The 24,835-nt window shown below is 37.7% G+C and overlaps 1 protein-coding gene across 1 annotated transcript in view; it reads right to left on the bottom strand.

The window, feature by feature from the left end:
• Positions 1–8,199: 8,199 nt before the first annotated feature.
• LOC101160644 (plexin-A2) overlaps positions 8,200–24,835 on the bottom strand; it is a 74,880-nt gene continuing 58,244 nt past the window's right edge. The window contains exons 22-32 of the mRNA XM_023954980.1: positions 23,111–23,379; positions 21,778–21,844; positions 21,264–21,410; positions 20,014–20,173; positions 19,252–19,355; positions 17,427–17,523; positions 16,650–16,849; positions 16,224–16,393; positions 14,957–15,169; positions 12,661–12,811; positions 8,200–10,331 (exon numbers count right to left, since the gene is read on the bottom strand). Of these exons, the coding sequence (XP_023810748.1) occupies positions 10,236–10,331; positions 12,661–12,811; positions 14,957–15,169; positions 16,224–16,393; positions 16,650–16,849; positions 17,427–17,523; positions 19,252–19,355; positions 20,014–20,173; positions 21,264–21,410; positions 21,778–21,844; positions 23,111–23,379 (1,674 nt within the window). The 3' untranslated portion in view covers positions 8,200–10,235. The remainder of the gene's footprint in view (positions 10,332–12,660; positions 12,812–14,956; positions 15,170–16,223; positions 16,394–16,649; positions 16,850–17,426; positions 17,524–19,251; positions 19,356–20,013; positions 20,174–21,263; positions 21,411–21,777; positions 21,845–23,110; positions 23,380–24,835) is intronic.

Consider the following 24,835-nt stretch of genomic DNA (forward strand, 5'->3'; position numbering starts at 1 on the left):
TTATGGAGCATGTTTTTGGACTGTGGTGGAAGCTGTAGTGCCTAGAGAATACCCATGCATGCACAGGGAGAATATGCTATCTAAGGCCCTTCTTGCTGTGAGGCAAGAGTGCTAACAGCTGCATGCAGTTCTTGTGAGATTTTCAGTATTAATTTATGTGTTTTGGCAATTTTATATTAGCTATACAGTATGTTTGATTTTTCCCCTGGGTTTATCCTGTCTTTGCATGACATTAAATTCATTTTCAGTGACAGACGCAGAGGCAAACTAACGGAAATAAAGGTGTTAAAATGATCTACTTAAAATGGAAAGAAGCATTCAACAGTGTGCAAACAAAGGAGCCTAACCCTGGAAAACTTTGAAAACACAAATAAGATAGACCAAGTTTTATGCAATATAGCCTGGTTTATTTAATTCAATTTTAATACTAGTTTTAGCATATTTTCTGCAATATGACCTCAATTAAGCTCCTACTGTGAGTAGGATGTTTTTGTCCTGGTGGTTTGGTTTGGTTTGGTTTGGTTTGCTTCAGTCTTATTTTTGATTCTGACTGTGCAATGTGAAGGTAACCACTGCTCGTAATTTGTATTTTCTATTGACCGTTCTTATATAGTGGACCACATATGACCACATGTGACCCACTGTGATTTAAGAATGTAATGTGCAGGGATAATGAGATTCAGACAATTTGGACAGCTAAGGCGTCCTGAAATGAGACAGTCTGTGTGTGAGCTCAGATAGAGTAAACAAGATATCCCACGGTTTCTCTAGTGAATTGTCAACGGATGTCAATTGAGCAGATATAACAAAGTTTATCAGCCAATTGAAGACTCAGTCAGCTAAGTCCCTATTGGAAAACACTTATTGAGCTACGTTCACACAACCCTTGGCAACTCACATTTAAGTGATCACTTCTAATTAAAGATCTATGTGAAGGCGCATAAATGTATGTTTCAGGCTTCACCATTTAAAACTCTTTTTTAGGGGGAGCCATAATGTCTTAGGGCTGGGTATCACTTCGTCAGTATTATTTGTTTGTGATGCAGAGCAGAAACCCACTTCCATACGTGGTGTGCTCTGAAGCACAAAAAGTTTCATTTTAAATGTAAATAATGACTTTTTGTTTTTTTCCTGACTTTTCAAAGTTATAGAACCAATGTTGTTATGTATTCTCAGAGCACTAGCAGCTGTGTGCTAAGGTAGATGACTGGGGACTATTCATGACGTCATTGAGTGGTAGTAACATTAGGATTTGGAGATAATATTTTTTCATATCTTTCTGCTTGGAGGGCTTAATGTAGGGGTAGGGAGATGTCGTGGGGGTGGGGAATGAACATGGATTCAGCCAAAGATTCGTGAGATTTGCACCACTTCGACATTTTGCACCAAGCCTCCTCAACTTTAGCTAAATATGCTTTTAGCTTGTTGTTGAACGCACATCACATGCCCTGTGTGAATGTAGCATCACACAAAAGCAACTTTCTAGTGAGGCATGTTTGAGTTTTTAAAACCTTGTTTCACAACCAGCTTCAGAGATTTAGCTGAAGTATGAATTGAACTTAGAACATAGTAGTTAATAATCTTTTAATTCTGAGACTGAAGTTGTTAAAGATTTGATGCTGTTTGGTTTCGATTGCCTATTGCGGAAAAACACAATTCTAATTTCAAATTAAATCCAATAGTCTATAGTACAAGAATGGGCAAAGTCATTTTTTTACTGACAGCAAATGTCAGACTTAACCTCAAATTCTAACAACAGCCACTAATGATGAAACATCCAACTGCCTTCTAAACTTACTTACCGGTAATCCCTTTTGGGGTCACAGGGCTGCTGGAGCCTTCTCCAACTACTGTTCGGCAAAAGTGGGAAACACTCTAGACAGCTCGCTAGTCTGTCTAGATGAACATAGAAAAGAACATATTTAATTTCCATGCAGGAAAAAATAATCACCTTGTCCAGCTGTGTGAAGCTGATCTCAAACGAGTTTAAAGAGATTTCATGCTCTTTCTGCCAGGAAGCAATGGATGAAGAACGCAGTATGCAGGATTTCAGGTTTGGTTGCAGAAACCTAAACATTTGAAATATAAACTTAAAAAAGACAAAAATCCATGAACAAAGGGAGTAACAAAAGGGTTATAAAGCAGATGACCTGACAGCAAAGAAAAAAAACAGACACTTAAATTCACCAAGGGTAATTATCTGAAATGAAATGATGATAGGTGTGGATGATTATAAACCCGAAACCTGGTGAGTGTGACAGAGAGACAACTCAAAATAGAAACTAAAAAATATAACTGACAAAGGGTACCATTTTCACATTTAAGTTGTAAACTACTCTTTTTAAATCTTTAAATTTTATAATATTTATAATATTTTATAATCTTTGGGGCGGCCGTGGTGCAGCGGTAGGGCGGTCGCCCCATGATCGTAAGATTGCAGGTTCAATTCCCGCCTTGCACCCCCATGAGTCAAAGTGTCCTTGGGCAAGACACTGAACCCCACCATGCCTCTGGTGGTTGGCGGGCACCTGTGTTTGGCAGCGGAGCGGCCACCAGTGTGTGAATGTGTGTGTGACTGGGTGAATGGGTGTGACTGTAAAGCACTTTGTCCTTGTAGGAAGAAAGGCGCTATATAAGTATACGCCATTTATGTTTCAGCTTTTGTTAATGATTTACTACATGTAATCCTGTTCGTCCATTGGTGCTGGTGTTTATTTTCAGGAAAAATAAACTGCATCCTCTGCTGCCTGGTTTAGAAATCTACTGAGATCAACAGACAGTTTTCACAGCCAAAAATACACTTCTAAATCATCTTAATTTAGCTAAGATGAAATTACTTCCTTGATGCAGTAACAAATAAACGATTCATCGTGTGAATGACTTAATCAATTTTGACGTTAGCTGTGTCACTTCCCTTTCCTGGCCTGCTTGACCTATCACAGTCGGAAATTTAAAATCTCTTTTGGAGAAAATGTGCCACATCAAACTAAGATGACCTTGTTGCAACTGGCAGTTCACATTCGGGAGGCCGCGCTGTTTGGTGAGGCGGGTCTAGGGACCAGGCAGACACAGAACTGGCGGGTCAGGCATAAAGTCTAGGACTGGCGTGGCAAAGTCAGGGTGCGTTGGCGGTTTAGGCGCCGGCGGGGAGTCCAAAGCCGGTGTTTGGTCAAGCATAGAGTTTGGGTCCGGCGTGGCAGAGTCAGCGGGTAGGGCCAGTCGTCGGGCGCCAGCGGGTTGGGCCAGTCATCAGAGTCTGCTAAGTCGTTGATCAAGAGGGCAGGTGGGTCAGGCAAGTAGCCTGGGGCAGACGGGTCAGGCCAGCAGTCGGTCGGCGTGAAGGAACCGGGATCGTTTGGGACCTCCTCAGGAGCAGAAGCGAGCCTAGTCATGTGCGGAACCACCACCGGAATGTCGACTCCTCGTCGAAGCAGGAGCGGGGGACTGGTGTAGGTCCACAGTCCTATATGTCCGGGTCCTTTCTGCCTCGAGCCTGTCCCGCTCTACTGGGTCCAGAAAAAGGTTAGGCTGGTCCATTCTGTTATGTCATGGGGTTGTTGCAGGACCCAAATGCAGAAACGGGAGGCAGGGTGTTCCAAAACGCAAGGGATTTTCAATATACCAAAAGGCACTGCCAAGCAGGGAAACCTGAAAACCAGCTGAAGGGGTACACAGAGAAACAGGGTAGCAGACATTATGGACCAGCACAAGAGGAAGGTACTGACAAGACCTATATACTCACAGGACTGACAACACTGTGCAAACGATCAGGGAAGAATGGGACAAAGGAAGGCCATTATTTTTTTGAGGGGTGGGGGATGGGGGCAAGATAGCAAACTGTTAAGTCATATTTAGATCACACAATTAAAAAAAATCCAGAAAATCGTATTGTGTAACAACTAAGATTTTGTACAAGAAAATAACATGAAAAATCGATCCCAATCCCTTGTCGGTGAAGGTTCTCATTCATCCAGATGATGTGATGAAGTCAAGCCATTGCATCTGAACTTACCGGTAGTTAAAAAAAAGGCCATAAGACTGACTGTACATGTGCCTGTGACTAAGGCTTAAGCAGGGGGACACGTATGGCACAGCAAGATTTTAACCCAAGACAACACAGTTTGTTACAAATAGTGATATTTGTTATTGTGGTCCTGTCTTCGAGTCCCCCATGTGGTGGCAGTTTCCTCACATTTTTCAAGACTATTTGTACACCACTAAGTATGATTTTGCATGGAGCCTCAGATGGAGGGAGATTGTCAGTTATCTTGCATTTATTCCATTTTATAATATTTACTCTAACCGCTGATCTCTCCTTGTTACTTGTTTTTTTGTGGATGAGTTCACCCTAGTCTTGTTCATGTCTCCAATCTTGTCCCCAGTGTCCTTAGACAGCTCTTTGGCCTTTGGTCATGGTGGAGAGATTGCAGTCTGTGTAACCCTTGTGCTATCCTAGGCATTTTACACTGGGAGTTGGGTCATCTAAACCCACTACACAGTGCTCTGAACCTTTTTTCTTCAATGATTTGTGAACCTCACTGGTGTCCATGGATTACATGAAATCTTTCCACCTTTATCCACCTTTGTCATGGTAGGGAGAACACGTCAATGTAAGGGTGGGGTCATCTAAGATAGCACAAGGGTTAAGGGAGTGAACAGGTCTCTTTTAAATTTTAAAGTGCCTAGGATAGCACAAGGGTTACACAGATTTCTAGTTCAAACAGGTGCCATTAATTTAGGTAACAATTGAAACCTCTCAAAGAAGAATTGACAGGTCTATGAGGAAAAAGTTTCTTGCTTTTTTGTAGCTTCTAAATTATTATTGTCTGCACCGTCATACATATAAATTATTTAAAATACATGCACTGATTTCCTGGACTCGTGTTTTTTTAAAATTATGTGTCTTACAGTTTAGTTGTACCTTTGATGAACATTACAGTCACCCTATTTTTATCTGGAACAATTTGTTAAATCTGTGGCCTCACTCTAGAAGATGTAGCTTTGATTTTGAAGGTTCTGGAACAGTGAAATTAAACAGTTTTAAGGTGTGTTTGGTAAATCTCACAAAGTTCAATTTTGTATAGTTTTCATGTTACTACGACTAAAATCCTTCACTATGCAATTATTTTCATTGGGACTAAAGTAATGAAAATATACAGAGAGGAGAAATTTTGTTTTTTAATAAAGTAAATACATTTTTCTCTTTTTTGTTATTCTCAACCTATGTTCCAATTGGAAAAGGCAAAAACTACACCCGAGCCAGAATGACTTTCTTTTTATTCCATAGTAAGCAAACAGTCACAAACACAAAGCCGTTGTAATATAGGATTTATTGAGCTTTGAAAATGGGAGCCATAAATCTCACAAAGCTCACTGATTGGTTGCGTAGGAGGGAGTCTGTCTTGAAGTGATTTCTTGTGAGAGGGAAGTTGAGGAGGTAAAATTGAGGGAATGGTGGGGAGGAGGGACAGTGGGTGGAGATTTAAATTTAAACAGCAGAAAATGTAGACCGTTACTTTTCTGAGTAAGCAGCATGGCCTCACCCCTCCAAGAAAGAAGGAAAAGAGGGGGGGTGGGGATCGAACCGATGAGGTCACTCCTTCCCAGAACAAAACGTGCTACTGGAATGTCTTTGTGGGTCTTCCTGACATAGAGATGCGTCTGAGTTTCTCAAATGTCTGCAACAAGACCTACATAACTCTATATCCTGTGTTCTATGTGTTCTAAGTACAGTCATACACACGTACACATAGACACAAGTATCATATATCACAGCAAACATATTTAAAGACAAAGGCCTAACCCATGCTACTTAAATTTAGTTTTTTTTTCTATTACATCTTTGTTTCCAACTTTACTTGGTTCATATAGATAATACGTTTCCATAGACGAGCAAAAATATAAACCCTAATTTACAAATGATAAAGGTTCAACCAGGAGATGGCACCAGTGGACTAGTTAGCAATCAAAACTAAACTGTCAGGAGTATGTCATTAATATTCTGAATTTTATGCAAGTTGATTACACTCAAGATGTAAAATATTTTATACATACATACATACATACATACACATATATATATATATATATATATATATATATATATATATATATATATATATATATATATATATATATATATATATATATATATATATATATATATTCAGGTAATGCAACAGGAGGATGAAGCCTTGACACCTCAACAATTTGCAGTAATGCTTCAGAAATTATTAGTGTACTAAATACATTAAAAACAACATTGGATTTTTGATAAATGAGCTTAATGGATTGCTGTCTCTTATTTAGGCATCCCTTAACTTACTTGTATTATTTATGCATTTAGTTTTAGTGCCAGTGTGCAGAAATTTTCAGTTGAAAAAACTTTTTAAACTGTCATTTGAAAAGGGGGACGTTTTTGTTGACTATTTTTTTCAAAAGATGAGTGAAACATATCTTTATAATGTAGCATTATGAATCTTCACTACTGTAGAACCAAATACTCATATCAGAGGGAGATGCTGACAATCTGCTGTACTTGGCAGCAAAGCACCAGCGAGAAATGAAGTGTTGCACTGTTACCCAGCCCTGCATATAAATTTCAATTAGATCAATTTTGTTCAAGGCAGGATGAAATATTATGACAACCATCAGAGTTTGATGTGAGAATAATTTGTGACGGCAGCAGCAGCTTCATAAACCTGTCTGGTCACATCCTACCAGAGTCTACAAAGAAAATATCCTGCAGTTCTCTTAGCTGTCAGCAGAAGAAATGTGAGTTGTGATGATCCTCATTTCTGCCGTTGTGTATGAACGAGACATAAGTGAGAAGAAACAGTTGGCTGCTGTAAATTGATGAGTTAGGAAAGCAGAAAGGCACCATGAGGGGGTTAAAGCCTGGCAGGAGTACAAAAGACCCTTGGACACAGTGAAGACACCCCATCCTGGATCTGACAGGTAGGACTGGGGAACCGTGGCTGGTGATAGAATCCTCCATCTCTTTCCTCCTTGTTCAGCTTGCCACAGAACCCTAAGGGTTCCACATGAATAATGAATTAATGCTCCTTATGGCAAGTGCTAGAGAGCCCCTATATGTCACACCAAATATTGTCAGGGAATGATGGCGACATCCTTCTTCCTCATTCTGAGTAGTTGTTCATTGAATGGTGGCTCTTTATGCAGTTCAAACACATTTCTGCCAGGATATTTATTATTTCATAAGCTTGCTGCTTTATTTTGTTTTAAGCATGGAATCCTCTACATTATACATACATACATACCTCATACATACCTTTGTATGCAATACCAAAACTGCCCGTTTGTAGGATTCAAATAAAGCACTTTTAGCACTAAATAAAAACCCAATCCCATAAAGGAGAGAAACTACTTTTTAATGATTTGTTCACTGTGTATATTTGTCTTTGAGTGTACAAACCAGATAAACACGTTCCAATTGATTGTTCCATATAGGCTTTGCTAGTGTATGGGCTGGAAACACAGTGCCCTCTTCTTATGGAAGGCTTTACTGAAATCCAGCCAAGCATCTGACTAAATCTCTGCCAAATGTGAACGACGCTTCTTTATCTTTTATAAAATTTGGATTGCTGGTTGCATAGTCATTTTGAGAAACTTTTCTTAGGATATACAAAATAAAAACGGAAAAAAAAGTATTTTGCTGATACATTTAGTAATGTTAGTCCTTTGGTATAAAACATTTTGTTTAACAGGCACAGCTAGGATGTTTGTTTTCTCATCTATATTTTCAACAGTTGGAGCATTTGCTTTGATGTGATTTGGCTGTCGGGCATGCAATTGCATTAAAATAAAACTATAGAGATTGAATGATGGATCTACTGCTGGGATTTCACAAAAAAGCAAAACCCTCAAAATATTGAATTAGTATGCTGAAAGCCCACTTACATTGTAAGAAAAAAACGTTATTGAGTTATGGCGGCAGGGTTCACACAGGCCTTTAAAAAAACACATCTTACAATAGCGACTGGTGCATTTCGTTCCAAAATGCGAAACAAAATCCCTGTCAAAAAGATGGATGAGACATAAGGTGATTACATGCACTAATGTTTTTTTGCTTTTTTCTATGCAACTTGGCAGGGAAAAGTTCTTATAGAACCTTTCTTTGGATGTTCATATTTATTTCTTTTATGATGTACCGAAAACTCAACAAAAATGGAAAAGATCTGTTTCATCAGTTGCGCATTTAATGTATAACAACAGTAAAAAGTGAATCTTTTTGCTTGCAAAATAGGAGTGTTTTTTATGTACAGTATTTATACAGTAATACATAGCTTAAAAAACCTTACAGTTTAAATGTCAGACAGATTATTGCACAACACATTTATAAATTATTATCATCAAACCACACATGAAACAGATGAATTCTGTAATATTTTAACATTTAACATGAAATGCATTTGTTGTTCATCTCATTTTATCTTGTTCTTTTGTTTCAACATGAGTTAAGGTCCTTTGGGGAGTGTAACAACTCCACAAATACTGCAACGGTAAAATCACCAGCACCACAAAAGATATCACAATCTTATCATAATCGCTGTGAATTTATATGAGCGATTACAGGGCCTAAAGCACAGAAAGGCATTTATCTTTCATCACTGCAATTGCTGAAATGAGACTTTCTTTTTTGTAATTATCATAAATACTTGAATGTTCAAACATGGCACTAAAACTACAGCAGCAAGGATACAACAAGCTGTTAGGTAAAAATGTACACCAGAATGCAAAATGAAACCCTTTGAAATGAAACACAAAAACAGTTTAGATGTAAAGCAAAGACAGACTTTACAAGGGTCAGCAATAATCATATAGCATAAAATAAATATCTACAAACGTTTACAAAATATAAGAAACTCTCAAACACTTAGCTGCAGCTCTTGATCTCCACGTCTGCGGGAAAGCAAAAATCTTTTTTACCCACATTCCATTTTCAGGTCACGCTCATATTAGATATATTAGGAAAATCAATAAGGCATAAAAGGCCTTTATCAAACTTAATCTATTCAGATTACCTCACTGGAGCTGCAAGTTATCTTAGTATCTTGTAAACCAAGTGCATTTCAAGTATTAAGCTCAATGTAAACGATAACTGAGAAGAAAGTGACAGTGAGTGAGCAGTGCTGAGGGCCAGGTTTGGCTTATCTGATCCACGATCACGCCTATGATATAATTAATCATGCTGTCTACTGCAGTTCAATTTGGTCTCCACTTATCTTTGAATGTTGGAATTAGTGGCCTATAGATTATCACTAAAAATTCCCTATCCTGAGAGAGATCTCTTCCGTACAATGGCATGTTTTATTAATAGCCTCTACAGGAACATTTAACATGAATGAAACTGAAGGTAAATTATATTTGGCACTAAAAGCCAAGGAGTGGGCCAAAAATATCTCTCCATATATTTAAAACGGGATAGTTAAGACGTATGTGTGTTGGATTATTAAACAGTTAGACCCTAACCTTGTCAGAGGGAGATTTAAATGTGTTTAAAAGCTGGTCGGTTAGACAGCTGTTGCTGAGGAGAGAATAGTGTTACAAGGCTCTAAGAGCCCTTCAGAAAGAGTCAGCGGCACAAAACCAGCATCCTTTTTTTAGAATAGGTACTCCAACGTTACTCCAAGCTGTTAATGTCGAGTTCCTTCATCTTTGCACTCATAAAAAGTACTTTGAGTTTTGTCTCATCAAATCTTATAAAACAATACAGATCTCCCCAGAACTCCAGCCAAACCACACAGTCTTAGTCCTAGAGCCAACAGAAAAGACAAACCATTTCAGCAGATGAGGTTGGTGGTGAGTTAAGCAGCCATGATAACTTAAATCTTCTCATTATTATATTTGGAGAAGAAGTTGATGTTTGTCTCTTAGTTCCTTTAAGGAATAAAAAAAAATGACTCTACATTTTTTAAGTTTTACTTTGGGATGCTCCGCTGTTTAATGTGTGCTGTGTTTTGTGTATGTACATCTGAGTGTTTGTGTGTCCAGGTGTTCACACTATAGGTCTTTTAAATCTGCAATCCTTCTGCAGCCTTAAACGATTCCTGTATGTCCATACATGCACATATGCATGCACGGGGATGTCAAGCTGTGACCCCAGTGTGTTGCAGTTAGATTTGTAGTGTGCACAGTGTACAGTGTGTGCATATGGATCGTGTGTGTGTGTGTGTCTGTGTGTCCATGGGCTGCTGTCTTGGTGTGTATTTGTTTCAGCTCTCTGTGGACATGACTAAGGTGATCTGCTCCACTTTATATGCCAGCTTCTGCTTCTGGGCTTGTTCGTCTTGCTCGAGGGCTTCAATGATCTAAAATGCATGAACAAAGAAAAACATACATTGAAAAGATTGAGAAACATATGTTTATCATTACTCAAATGAATAAGATGCATAGATTTCTATCCAAAATCTTTGTAACAATATGTGCATCAATTATAATAAGTTGGAAAAATCACATGTACATTTCATATTATTAAGTCTTTTATTTTCTACAAATTCAAGTTACTTAGCAGTTATAAAAGCATCTTTGACAACACACAGTTATGCTCCAACAGACTTCAGTATTTCGATTCATTCTGACTGACTTGTTCACCAATTAATCTAAGAATTGTGACAGCTGGTTCAGGAGAGAAAGTTTGGGAGCTGTCGTCTCCGCAAGATAGCATTCCGCGCCCTCCTGTGGCAATTAGCATACAAGTATTTCTGACAGAAAAAAAACACTCAGATGTGGAAAATCTCAACAGCGAGATGCACTGATGTTAAAATCCTTAACTGAAAACCATAAAAATATATATTTAAAAAAGTAAAGACACAAGTGCAGATGTAACGTGTATTATGCCACCTTTAGACCTGAAGAAAAGTGCTTGTTTCAAATTATCCTTTCTTTTAAAATGCAGATGAACTTGACGGTAAAAAGTTAGGTTAGACTATTAAATCTAATGATCTTCACAAACTTTTAAAATAATATATGATGTAAACCTTTGCCTAAATACTAGTCTTTGCAAAAACGTTACATTTTTGAACAACACTTTTTATTTTAATCTTTGTTTTAAAGTAAGCACTGAATCTGAATCATTGAAGGTTCATTAATTTTAAGAAACCCAATAATTTAAATGCCTAATAGTTGTGTTTCAGTTTTCACCATACTTCCATCGTTACCAAACCCCTGAGAGAAATATCTAGCTTTGGAACTGCAAAATGATTTAAAGCGCAGCTTCTATACCAATTCTTGTAGCTATAAGTGACACAATGAAAACTATAAGAATAAACCAGAGTGAGGGATTCATGACTTGTTATTAAAGCAGAAAATATGTTCAAGTCCCTTTAGATGTGAGCAATTAAAGTGAGGCGATAACAGTCAACTGCAAGAAACAAAATAGAGTGATCTGTTGTTATTACAAATATGTGACCAATGTTAATGTTAACCTTATAACCATTGGTATCTCATTTGATATACACCTTCTGAGACCTCTAATGCTAATGCTTGATCCACACTTTCTTTTAAAACCAATTGTATTTAAATTGGTCCTTGTTTTTTGCCCTGTAGTTCATCATCATTCCACTAGGGGCAGTAAAAGGGCTTTTCCAGGACATTTCCAAATGACTGCTTTCATGAAATCTCAAAAACAAGAAAAAAATGCTAATTTTCAAAATTTTGAGGTGAGGATAGCTCATCTATTGTTATTCTTTTTTTAAAATAACTACTTGCTTTATTAAAAGAATGCAAAATGTGTTGATTATTAACTCTTAGTTAATGCTTGTTAAAATGTGTGGATCAAATTTGTGACAGTGGGTAAATTAGGTGTTTTTTTTTTTTTTAGGGATGGGCGATATATCTGTACCAGTATCGGTATCGGCCGATATTTACATAATTTGAGTTATCTGTATCTGTCCGATATTAAAAATCCTCTTGGAATTCTTCTGACTGTTTGTATGCACTGTATACTTGTTCCTAAAAGATTGGGAAGCTTATGTTTATGGTCATAGTCAGTTATTGACTGTTTTGAGGTAAATGTTATTTTTTATAGGGATACATGTTGTTCCTAATAGATCCCTGGCAATAAGGAGCTTATGGTTTACAGTTATACCCAATATTCAATAAATGGTCTGAATGCTAACAGATATATTTATATGAAAGTTTTAAAGTAATGCTTGTTCCTATAAGATCCTTTGCTGTACGTTAAAAAGGTCAAGTACAATGTGAAGGTCAAGTAAAAGAAAAGTTGTGCATTTCTAATAAAGAAACAAAAAGGAAATCTAAACTTTGTGTTACTGTAGATACTTAAGTCTCAGTATTGGCAAATATCTATTGAAACTTGCAGCAGAAATATCGGTTATTGGTATCGGCCAGAAAAAATTACATCAGCCCATCCCTTTTTTCTGAACACACGTGCTAATATTTTTGTATTTTAAACTAAAATTGTTGTGGGGAAAAAATTACCAAATCAGCCACAGTACCATAATTGAAATTTTTTTATTGTAAAACCTTTATACGAATTTTATCAAAGGGTTTAAAAAATAATTGAATTTCAAAAATTGAATTTTCCATCAGTTCTTTGATAAAGTAGGCTTAGGGTTAAGAACTATTAAGTGTTAACTTCTATCTGGAAAGTGAGTCTGTGCGCCGGCTGAGCCTCACCTCTTGGCTGTACTTGCTGACGTAAGTGTAGATCTCATGGAGAGCACTGAGCACATTGAACTCACTGGAGTGAAGGCGAGCTTGTTCAGCCAGATAGGCATTCATATCCTGATCACTGATGGCAGGTAGGCGGTTGATGTCTGCGTAGTACCTGAAAGGAGACACACAGTCAGCATTAAGGACACAGTCTTGCATGCTAAAGCTTTTCTGCTCAATCAAATGTAGTCCATCGTGTTGAAAAGTTGAGGGAATATCCCCCTTGATGGAAATGTCTGTACCAGTGGTTTTTAGTAGGACAAATGTGTAAAAGTATCAGTCACAAATGAAATAGCTTGCAGCGTGAACGTTATAAATTGAAAGCAAACTTCACCATTTTTTTAAATATATGGTTGATGGGAGATGGCAGCATGTGAGCTGAACTGAAAGAGAGTTCTTCTTTTTGTGTGTGAAATACTTAACATAACAGGTAGAGAGAACTCTTCATTTTTTCTTTTTCTTTTTTTTAGAATCAGAGAGACATTTTAACAGAAGACCAAACCAAAACTTTATTGACTCCTGCAATGACCAGATTTTTTTGTACCTAAGCAGAACTCAAACTTTAACGGATTTGATTCATCTGCGCTGTTCCAGACACTCAAGCAATGTGTGTCCAGTCTTCATTCACTCCTCATTCATACTTGATGATGGATAGCTACTAATGCAGCCACAGCTGTCCTTGGGCAGACTGACAGACTGATAGGAGGAGCGGGAATCGAACCACCGACCCTTCGAGGATTGGACGACTTGTTTAACCGCCTGAGTCACTGCCGCCGGTTAATGTTGACATGTTGTCAACATAACATCATATACACAAATAAAATATGCAGTTCTGTATTGTTTTTAAACTACATCTAACTCCTTATTGCTGCATGTGCAGGGACTAAATGTGATTATACCATGGTCCAAGTGAATACTCGATTCTGATTGGCTGCTGGGTGTGCATTAAAACGTGGTAACGCAGTGATAGCCACACGCCCCTAAAAAGAAGTTCCGGTCACCTATCTTAAATCTTCTGTTTCACTGCACTGGGTTCTTTAAAACAACCTTTAGCTTCATCATCTGGACAAAAACAAGTGGTAAGAGGTGAACTTTCTCTCTGAACTGATGCTTTATTCAACCCATCACCATATATATATCATTTTATATCTCCGAATCTTGACTGCAGCGGTGGTGCGGCGCCTTGTCAAATTACTGTGACTAGATGCACCACGTAACAAATAGTCGGCTTTTTGTGAAAAAAACTGAAGACTGGTTACCATTTATTTCTTTTGTAAGTGACCATGGTATAAGTGGGTTAATGTAGTGGCCTTTGAAGAATGCATTATCACTTTTTAACGCACTTTACAGAAGCAACCGTTCAGGCTTCCACGGCGTGCGTTAAAAAGTGATAATGCACACTTCGTCGGCCATTAACCCTTACTTATCTGGTGCTGATACGCATACAGGTATAATATTAGAACATCCATAAGACATGAAGTTGTATTTATGTTTATTTTTTTGACAGTTTTTAAAGTTCAACATGAATCATCTTTGGAACTTTCTCTGAAATTCCACTTAACCTGATTTTAAAACTAGTTTGTTTAAACGCCTGTCTAATCTGTAGCACTGTCGGCAGGATTTCACACCAAGGTGATGCAAGTAACAACACAAACAATTTCTTGGTGAATCTTTTTATGTATAGATCAAAAGTGTTGATGTAAAAGTTTTTTTTGTTTTTTTTAGAAATAAGGTAAAGATAACATTATTTTACTGAAGCTGTTTGTGTGTTTTACTGTGATAATTAATTACCGAAACTTTAATTGTATGATTACTTGCAGTTCATTTTGAGAAACTGAAAAACTCCTATGAATTCTATGAATAGCAGAATCTTTGAAGAGAGATTTTACTATGACCCAAATTTAAAAACATTCTTGTCCTAAAACTAAACCAACAAACGTAGAAATTAACATTACAAAGTAAAATTCTTTATTAAACATGAAAGCCGTCAACGTGTGAAAAATATGAACAAATCTGCTAACCTGGACAAAAACTTACATTTTAGCAACCACTTACTAGGTGCAGTAGCTGTCTAGGCTTCTCGAAATCACAGTAACTGCAATTTTCATCAAGGGATACATGGACAATTCTCCCAAATTGGGCTTCTAAAATGTCTTCTATCTGTGACCTTATTCAACAATTTTAGGAAAGTAATCACATTTAATCTTTTTTCTTCAAACCATTTTTTATTTTGTGCACATGCACTCAACCTTGTACTAACCTTTCAACCCAGCTTTTATAATGTGGTATGTCCTTGGCATAGAGTAGCTTGGTGGAGGGCGAGTCTTTTCCCAAGCGGTGCTCAGAAGTTGAACAAGAGTCCATAAATGTTTGTGCCACCACAGACAAACAGGCATCTGTGATGCTGCTTTTATGGATGTCAAACACAAACTGGGGATTTTTGATGACATTCACCCAGAACCGGAGAGGAAGACTGCAAAAAATTGTACAAAAAATTATATAAGTGATGAAAAATGTGTGTAGTTACAAGGTGCCCTGAAGAGCACCATACACAACTCTAGAACACTTGAAAAAAAGAAACTACTACAAAATGGGTTAGGGGCAAGCATTTTCTAATGCGTTCGTTTTTTTTATATTATTTGGTTATCAGTAATTATTAGTTAAATTATGCATATACATTTATTTCAGTCACTTTTAAGAGCTAATATACTCCGGATACATATTTTCCCACACTTTTTCCCCTTCTACCGGTACTTGATTAGATTAGAAAATGAAGAGCCAGTACTCCCACTCAAATTGGTTTTTAAGTATTTATTTCTAAATACTTTTTTTGTACCATTTACTCTGCAGATCAGTAACAGCCTTAGTGTTGCCTCAATGACGGGAGACAAGGGAGTTGTCAATATCATCTCAGGTTCTTCTGATTTTTATTGCAGTTTTTAAAAAAAAACCCACCAGAAATGGCCCATAAATATAGTTTTATTTTTGCCTGATGAGACTATAAACTAGAAGTTACAATTTAAACTTTTATTTGGTACTTGAGGTGTTTTGTCACTTACACATAACAACTTTTACTTTTATTTGAGTTTACTTGAGTACAAATTTGATGAGAAAAATCTAACATTGGAATGAAGCTTTTGTTGAGCTTTGTTGGAAATTAAAGTAAGAGTAAAACCAAGCTGTATACTAAAGTCCAAGGCAACATTTTGAACTCTATTTAAGTCCACCGAGGGTTGTGTTCTCACGAAATGAGCAGAAATATTTTTAAAGACGTAAAATGCTCTATCAGAAGACCTTTGGAAATGTTTGCAAGACTGAGAAAATGTCAAGGAATTTTAATAGCTGCAAGGTTATACTTTGCACGCATGAATTTACATGTTCAGAGAGGTTAACAAATGACATTCTATTTCATTCTTTTGTTTAAAAATACAACAATATATTGTTTTAAAGTAAAAATGGAATATAAGTATAAATTAACATCACGAAACAAGCCCTAGAGCTAAGATCAAGACCCAAATCTCCCTCACCAGTTGCTCTTCCATGTGTGCCGAACATCCACATCATGAATGCCGTGGCGGTCTGCCTGCTCATCAAGGAAGTCAAACATGTATTTGATTGCAAGGGGGAGGGCGGTCCCCCGACAGACGGTACTGAACAATGTCTCGAACAGGTCATCCACAAACTTCTGCAATGTCCCCTGCAGAGCAAAGGAAAGACCAAAGAATTTAAGCTTATAGTATCTATACCTTTAGGGGCAAAATGTAAGGTTTATGGTTTTATTAACATTTAAAAACCTAAAGAAATTCAAATTTGTTTAATGATAATAAGCTCAAAATAAGAAAAGTTGCCTCTAAATCTGTGAAATTGTATGCAGAGAACTGAGTGCCTGTGTTTACTCTCAGTATGATTCACTGCATCTGTCACTTTGATGCAGTGTACACATTGCGCGGCACCTTTGTTGCTAGCAGTCTTGTCAGGTAGATCTCAGACACCATCTTGCTTCCTCGTTCGCCCTCCTTCTGGTCCCCGTGGTCGTGGTTCTTGACTAAGTGCCAAACTTTGACCCCGCTCTCCAGATCAGGGGTCAGCATGGGCACACGGGAGTGGGGGCTGTCAGGACTGGTGGGGGTGGAGCGAAAGGGAACATCCACACCTAGGTTGCCAAATGGGATAAAAATGAGCATGAAAGCCACTTTTTGTGGGGATTTGTGATTGTTTTGTCAAATGAGTCAAAAAAGAGAAAGTTCCAACTGTTTCTCAGATTTCAATTTAAGGCTGTTTGTCTTTATTGTAGTCTGCAGCTGAGCAGCTGGGATATGAGTGAATAATCAGCTGCAGTCATTATGTCAGTGGTTTCCATGGTAATGTCACATGGTGATGAATTCAGTAAAGCTGCATTATGTAGCTGAGCTTTGGTCCTTACTTCCTGCAACTCATTTTAATTATCTTAACTCCTTTCTACTGCCTTGTTGTGTTATATAAAAAAAAATAAAAGTAAACATTAGCATGACCTTCACTTTCTGAAATATGACTAGACTTATTTTACTTTACAACACAAGTGCTGGATCGAACTTTAATAAAACAGTATCTTTTTTCCCCTAAACATTTTCTTATATTTGTATTTTATTGTTTTTGTGAAATTGTGCTTATCAAAAGACCACTGTTTGACAGGACATGATGTTTCAACACTTATTTCAACACACGTATTTATTTATTTCAACAGCACTGACCGTATCTGCTGACACTGCGGGGAAAACTGGCAGAAGAAGGAATGATAAAGGAGGACATCTGTTTGGGCACCAAGGCCACCACACAGCGCTCAGAAACCTGGGACACAAAGGTGAAGTCTTGGTGAGTTTTCGCTTTGACCAAAAGAAACAATGACAGGAATTTAAAATACTATTTGAGACAGAAAACCAAGGACTGAAAATCGGCACAAATATGAATGTCACAAAATACTGCGTTCTCCCCCAGCCTTTTCGTCTTTCATGTCCTTTAAAGGCCAAGCCTGTCGTTTAAAGCACTATTCTCAGTTAAAAAATAAAAGAGAAGAACAAAAAAATGATTTTTAAAAAGCCAGAAAGTAATTTTCTGGTAAACCAGAATCAGATTTTGTTTTGTTTTTTTAACTGTATATATTACAGTAGAGTACAGTTGAAAAACATCAATGTAGTAAAAATTCTGTTACTGTGCTCCCCCCCACTTCTTCACATTAAACTAAGCCAAAGGAAGGAAATTCCACATGTGAAATGTTATTTCAAAATAAAGTTCTTTGTGGCTGCCCAAAGCCACAGTGGAGCAAAGCCTGACATATTTAGATATTGTATTGGCATGAATATGGATCGCTGGAAAAATAATGACAGTGAATACAATTTAGCAATGACATCTTTGCTGTGTTTATGTCTGACACCCACAATGTCTTAGGTTTCTGACATTTTCCAAACACTACTTTCTAGAAACACTAAAAAAACATTTCTTATGTTTGTTTCAAATTAAAGTACTTTAACCAAAAACTAATGCTTCAAAACAGATACTTTTGTACTATTTAAAAAGTGATAATGTGCCTGTGAATTATGACTGTGGCTGCAAAAAAAGCAGATCAAGACATATTTTTACAGTTAAAATCAAATTTGTATCACCACTAAAGTCAGTTCATTTACTCCGTCTAAGGCTGTCTAAACTGGAGTAGCATAGTATCAGAATTATCTTTTTGTTATATATTCTACATAAGAATCTTTTTATAAATAAATGGAAACATTGCAGTTTATTATAAATATATGAAATCATGCGGCTCTAGTATCAGATCTTAAAACCAAACTCGTGTAAAGAACGATCAATAGATTGATGGTTATTGTAGTCTAATTTATAATCTAATGGTTTATTCACGTAATAAACTGCTCAATACTTGGCAAAGGCAATTTATATTGTTCGTCTGCATGACTCAAAGTTATAAAAAAACTGCTAAGAATTAAAACTTCACTCCTAAAAAAACTAAAACTTCACGGATCCAAATGTCAAAAGTAGATTGTTAATGGGTTTCTTTTGCAATACAGGAGGGCAACATCTTCCCTTAAAACCAAGTTTCTGGATAGGAAAAAGTTGATTTATCGTTTTTTTTTTTTATGTTTAGAAGAGACCCGGAACTGATGGTCAGAAGAAACAATCAATGGTCAAAAGCACAGTGACTCATCCAAAGCCTTGACGTGTTTTCAGACTGAAGGGCTGAATAAAGTGTTGCAAAGGATCAAGTTCAGCTGAGTGTGTCTGCACAAGGTCTATTTATCCTTTTTCTCAGCTTTCATATCAAAACACTGTTTGCTTAAGGCAACTGAAGGTTGGCCTAAGACGTAGCAAAAAAGGTTTGAAGTTTCAGTTTCTAAGGATGCAGTACATTTTGAAAATTTCCTTTATGTAGGTGGACCAAATGAATTTTCACAAGGTTTTCGTGTCATTTTAATCCTTTTTCATTGCTGACCTTATTAGATTTTCATAGCATAAGTTTTGCATGTCATGAAAAAATTAACTGAATCTTTCCTATTAATTTCATCTCTATACCTGGTAGTGCATAAGTGTGTTGAGCCTCTTCCAGTCGCCTTCTATCTTCGTTGTGATATCTTCGTCCTGAAGAACCACTCGAGCTGTTCTCCCTTGGCGCCACTCTGTAGAATAATACAATGTTGAATAAAGACACTTTGTGTAGATGTGAACTCCACATACCTGATAGATTTTTTTAAAAAAGTTCAATCATTTTGTCTGAAAACCCAGACAAATTGCATTAACCCTCTGCATAATGTAGATTCTAGAAATAATTTGGAGCCTGTTGAGCACAAGAGTGCAAATGTCACAGACTGCAGCCTGTTTTGACAATTCTATTGTTATAGGAAAAAAAGACAAAAAAAAAAATTAAATTGTTTTCATTTCAGGTGCTAGGAGGAAACATTCTCTATGAAACCTCATCCTGCAGCACCCCCCGAAGGTGCAAAACTACAAGCCCAAAGCAGCGACGAATCCTACAAACAAGGTGTCTTATTTACTCCCTTTGAAAGTGCATGTCACCTGGATTTGTTCCACATCATTCAGTACTGGATGTCAAGAGGTGGGTGCAAGGCTGAGTGTAGGTGTGCTGTCAGAAAGGTTTAATGTCACTGCTGGAGTTTGGCTCTGATGGGAGACTGAAATGAATGTGGAGCCTTTGTTTATATAGAGATCCTTGATCCTCAGGTAATTTCTTCTCACCTGCCCCTATTCCAACAGCTAATGTGTCAGGACATATTTGTTTCGGAGAATATAAAATCAAAAAGTCTTTCAGGGACACACCTAGATCCATGTCTGCAGCTCGAGGTCGCAGGGAGTACGGCATGTTCTTGTACACGGCATCCAGGATCTTCTCCTTCACCTGGGTAATGGTGTCACAGTTGAGCACCTTGACAGGGATTTCTGGGCTGTTCTCATTGTCGGGGTTCACACAGCTCAGCGTCTGGGGAACCAGGACAGAACACAAGGTAGGGAAAGCCAGATAAAAAGGCAGAGTGAGGTGTTGTTTGGGCACTCCGTTCATTACCTGCTCCCCACCAAACTGTCCTGGTGCAGAGCATCTTGGCTTGAAATGTAATTTCACACCTTCAGGATGAAGCTGTGCAGCTCCAGTAGGAGCATTAAACAAGTAATGAGACACAGCCTCTCACACCCTCCAGCATGGCGATCAGAGAGGTGTCATCCTGTCGCTGGCTGGCTTTGCTCTGCAGCTAAAGCTGAAAGGGCTGCCAGAGGAACCCAGCCAGCTCCATTTTAATAGAAATGTAAAATACATCATCATCGTGTAACTATCAATTGCATAAGCCAAATGGAATTCTGCAGATGCAATATCGTTATTTTAATTACCACAAAAATATGTAATTGTCTACCTTTTCATTTTTGTTACTTAGTCAGACTTGATCACATGACAAATGTGAGGCTTCAATGAATGTTTTTAGTTGCAGAAATCAACACAGTTTTATATTTCTAATGGAAAAGGAGAGAGATGATTTCTCAAAGCCTCTTTTTGGAAGCCCTTGGGAAAGTTGTTGTGGATATCAGGGATTGGTACCTTTCTCTGTTGCAACATCATAAATGAAACTGAATTGGTTTAGCAGGCAAAATCTTCTCTTTTGGTGGCTAACTTGGCTTCCAGCCTCCTGTATTCTTCAAATCGAGAGCATTTCTTTTTCTGAGTATACACCTTCTTCACACACTTCAAAAAATGCCCTAAGTATTCCTTTATGGTAAGAAATACTTTGTTTTTAAACAAGAAGTGAAAACGTAATGACAGATTTTAAAAATAAGGGTCAAAGCTAGACTTTCTCCTTAGTATTCGGTTTGATAATGAATTGGGATCTGATGAAATTTGGCAAAGTGAGATTATTTGTCCACATATCTTTTATCTAAACAGAACATTCTTATCACTGCATTCCCAGTCTGGATATGTGGAACAGTTCTGTGATTCTGTGAGGGCTCCTAACCAATATTTAAAAAATTAAAAGAGACAAAATGTGGGACTTTTTTTCATCACGAATGCCTTTGTGACTCACAAGCGTCTTGTATTCAATCTGCTGGCGGATGAGTTTGTCTTCACTGAGGGAATATCGCGCCTCTCCCGTGACTGCATCTATGGGCCCCTTTTCCATTTGCTGTTTGATGGCACAGAACAGCATGAAGAGAGGCTCGCCAGCACACTCCTTTGTTTTAGAAAGGAAACAAGGGATTAGGTGGAAAGAAGAGAAAAAAATTGAAGACAGGAAATAAGTCAAGTGAAAGGAAAGAGATTTGTTATTGTTTTACTCTGCAACTAGAGCATGACACATCAAATGTTATGAAGCTATGGTGTCCCAAAAAGTGAAGATAAGTTTACAGCCTCACTGGCAACATTATCTCTCTGCAGCGAGTATAAAGCCTGTCAATATTAGGCCGGTAAATTCTTTGCTACTTTGAAGGGATGCATATTAGTCTATTAAAAAAATCAATGCATGCCATTGTAAGAGGCAGTGGTGCGATGCTTCTCTCTGTCACCTGTAGCAATAAGGTAAGATAAAGGTTTCCCTTTACCTTGAGAAATTTGTGAAGCAGGAAGGCAAACCAATTTGTCAGCATCTTCTCTGCCACCGACTCCGTTCTGCAAGAAAACAAAAAAACCCTCAGTTGTTGTGAAGAGACGTCCCACAGAGAGCCCAGCAGGTGCTTTGGCTGTTCCTTTTAATTTTAGACCGTAAAAGCCTGACAGTGTTGCAACCAGAAGATAGGACATGGAGAGTTGACAAGATGCTGCGTTCCTCCCCAGCCTTTTCATCTCTGAGGACAAAAACTTCAGTGCGCTGTAAAGCTCAGTGGTGCTGGTGTGAAATATATTTGGATTGTGGCATAATTTTGAAAACAAAACACATTTGCTTTAAACGTCTTTGACTCGGCTTCATTCTTGCAGTGTCTTTGCCTAGCTGCTTTCACATGAGACTGGAAGGATTTTGGAAAGTGCATTATTTAAAAGTGCAGCACTAAATCAGATTAGAAGCTCTTCGAAATTTAAATCTGACTGAAAAGCTTGCAGCTGCAAAGCTAAACTCTCTTCTTTTCAAATCTGCTGGAGCATACCTGCACTAACATCTTCACCGTATTGGTTGTTATTGATGAGATACCCAAAAAATGACTACAGTGCAAAGTGTTATTTCCATGAGAACTCATTCTTTAGAGTTGAGGGTACCATTCTGACTGAGACCTCCTGCGTTCAAACAAAAAACAAACCTGCTCAATACGGCCATTGAGCAGTCGGTTGATAACTAGAGATGGAGGGAAAAAACGGGAAAGAGGTAGGAAAAAAAGAGGACAGGAGAGGGTGACGGGGAAGAAATGTAAGCTACAGCTGAATGTTTCATGAGGGGCACACAGAAGATAAGTCAGACTGACAACAGCTCAGTCACTGCTGCACACTCTCTTCCCCATTAGGTTCTCTCCCTCTGCCAGTCCATCCCACTCTCTACCTCTTCCAACAGTCCTGTCTTTCACCTGTCTGTTCATTCTACCAGTCTCAGACTCTAACCAAAGGCTTCACACGGCTGCGCAAAACTTGGGTTTTTCCATCACTGGCCTAGTTGCTCATCCATTGGAGGTGTGGTAACTGGGCTGGAAAGAACAATGCACACATGAATTATCTATGCCCAAAGATAAGCAGCACTGATCAGAACTGGTGGCACTTGAAGCAGAAAAATTCTTGTTTAAAAACACAACCAGAGCAGTTTAAAAAAAAAAAACAAGGCTTTGCTTTGAAATATGCACATGACTAACCTACTAAACCTAACCTTTAGCTACTGGGATTTACTGAACTCACCTCCCTTAGCCATTAAAACAGTACATTAGTGAAGTGACATTCATGAAGAGGAACTTATACCTGCGGAGGAGGAGTTTGGGGTGATTCTTGCTCTCCAGGTTGCGTTCTATAAGGTCTGAGAGCAGATGCTTGAGGATGTCCGTGGCGTACTCCAGCCGGCTTTGCAGGGCGGTCATGATGAGGGAAGCCACATAACCACGGTCACGCATGGAGAAGGAGCGCTGCAGCTCCAGTGTACGGATGAATGTCAGCAGGAAAACCTTGTTATTCACCAGCTGAGCAAACTGCTTCAAGGCTTTCTCCACATTCGCCTGGCCGCTTCCTGGCACCTACATGTATTGGTTTTGCACACACACATATGAACATGCTCATTAAACAATACTGACTTCAAGATGAGTCACAATAGATGGGAAACGAAGGAAATGTACAAAACAATTCTCACACAAAGTACAGATTATGTTTAATTCAAACAAAACACAGTTGATAATTAGTTTCCTGTTTAACTTATGACCTGCCATTATGCAAAAAATAAGATTTAATAATGTAAAAACATGTCCATTTAAACCAAAGTAATTGCTGATTACACCTACTTCAATTTAAAACATTCTAAATATAAATGCAAGTCTGCCCACAAATAATGAAGTGGCGTCTGGCTTGCAATCACTTTCATTTTTCAATGGGGCCGTCAAGTACTTCAAAATTGAATCCCTAAAAGTGACATGAAAACAGTTGGCCATCAACGCACTGACAGGGAATAACGTTTTCAACAGAAGCGTAGTCCAGGATCTAGGAGCTGTTGATAGATTCCAGCATAATTTCATCACAGTAAATAGATTCCGAAACATAGGATTAAAAAAAACCTTTTAAATAATTCATTTTACAATGACTCCCCTTTCTTTTTGTATTAGAATGCAAGAACTGCAGCTCATAAAATTGAATTGTTCTGTTTTTCTTGGTCAAGAGCATTTCTAGCATTGATATTGATTACCTAAACATAAAAGTAGACGGCTACAAATTCCAAACTGTTTTCTAGATAGCTTATTTACAGCGGAGTATAATTGCCACCATAAAAATTCATACAATTATGAAATAAGTCACAATTGTACAAGGAAAAAGCCATGCCTTTTTGAAAATGAAGTTGTCTGATTAAGGCTCCACATTACGTGCCGGCTAAATCCATCAATGCAGCCATTTATGGTGATGCCATAAGGTTTAAGTTTATCAGAGGAATCTATGTGCCATAATGCATTCGGACCTCTGCAACTACACTGCCACAGCGTAAACGGTTGCCCGCCAAAAATCCAATCCTAGTGTGTCAAGAATTATTAGCAAATTTTTTTCAATGTCTCTTATTCTTCCAAAAAGTCAATACTGGCTCGCTAAAAGACTTAGCATTTCCTTGTTTGTAAAACCAGTGCTGAAGTAACCAATTTCTCATTGTTGTTTATATTTTTCAAAACAAACTTTTGCCTAATAAATGTCTGACTTTAATCAACTCATACCTTAAGAAACTATAACTTTACTATCATAAAATAATGCATTTTTCCTCAAAATTCTATAAGTTTATTCTCATCATATTTTGACGTTTTTCTCAGAATTTTACGTTTTTTTTTTGTTTTTATTTCGTATAATCACAACTTTATTTTGGTAAATGTCTTTATTTTTATGGTGGCCCAAATGCTAATTTGAGTGTTATACCATGATCTAACTGGAAGCTTTATTATAAATTTAACATTCCATTTAACATTGGTGCAAATAGACCAAGAAAAAAAACAAACATGAAAG

This window comes from Oryzias latipes, chromosome 5, assembly GCF_002234675.1.
Source record: "Oryzias latipes chromosome 5, ASM223467v1".
Classification (NCBI taxonomy): domain Eukaryota; kingdom Metazoa; phylum Chordata; class Actinopteri; order Beloniformes; family Adrianichthyidae; genus Oryzias; species Oryzias latipes.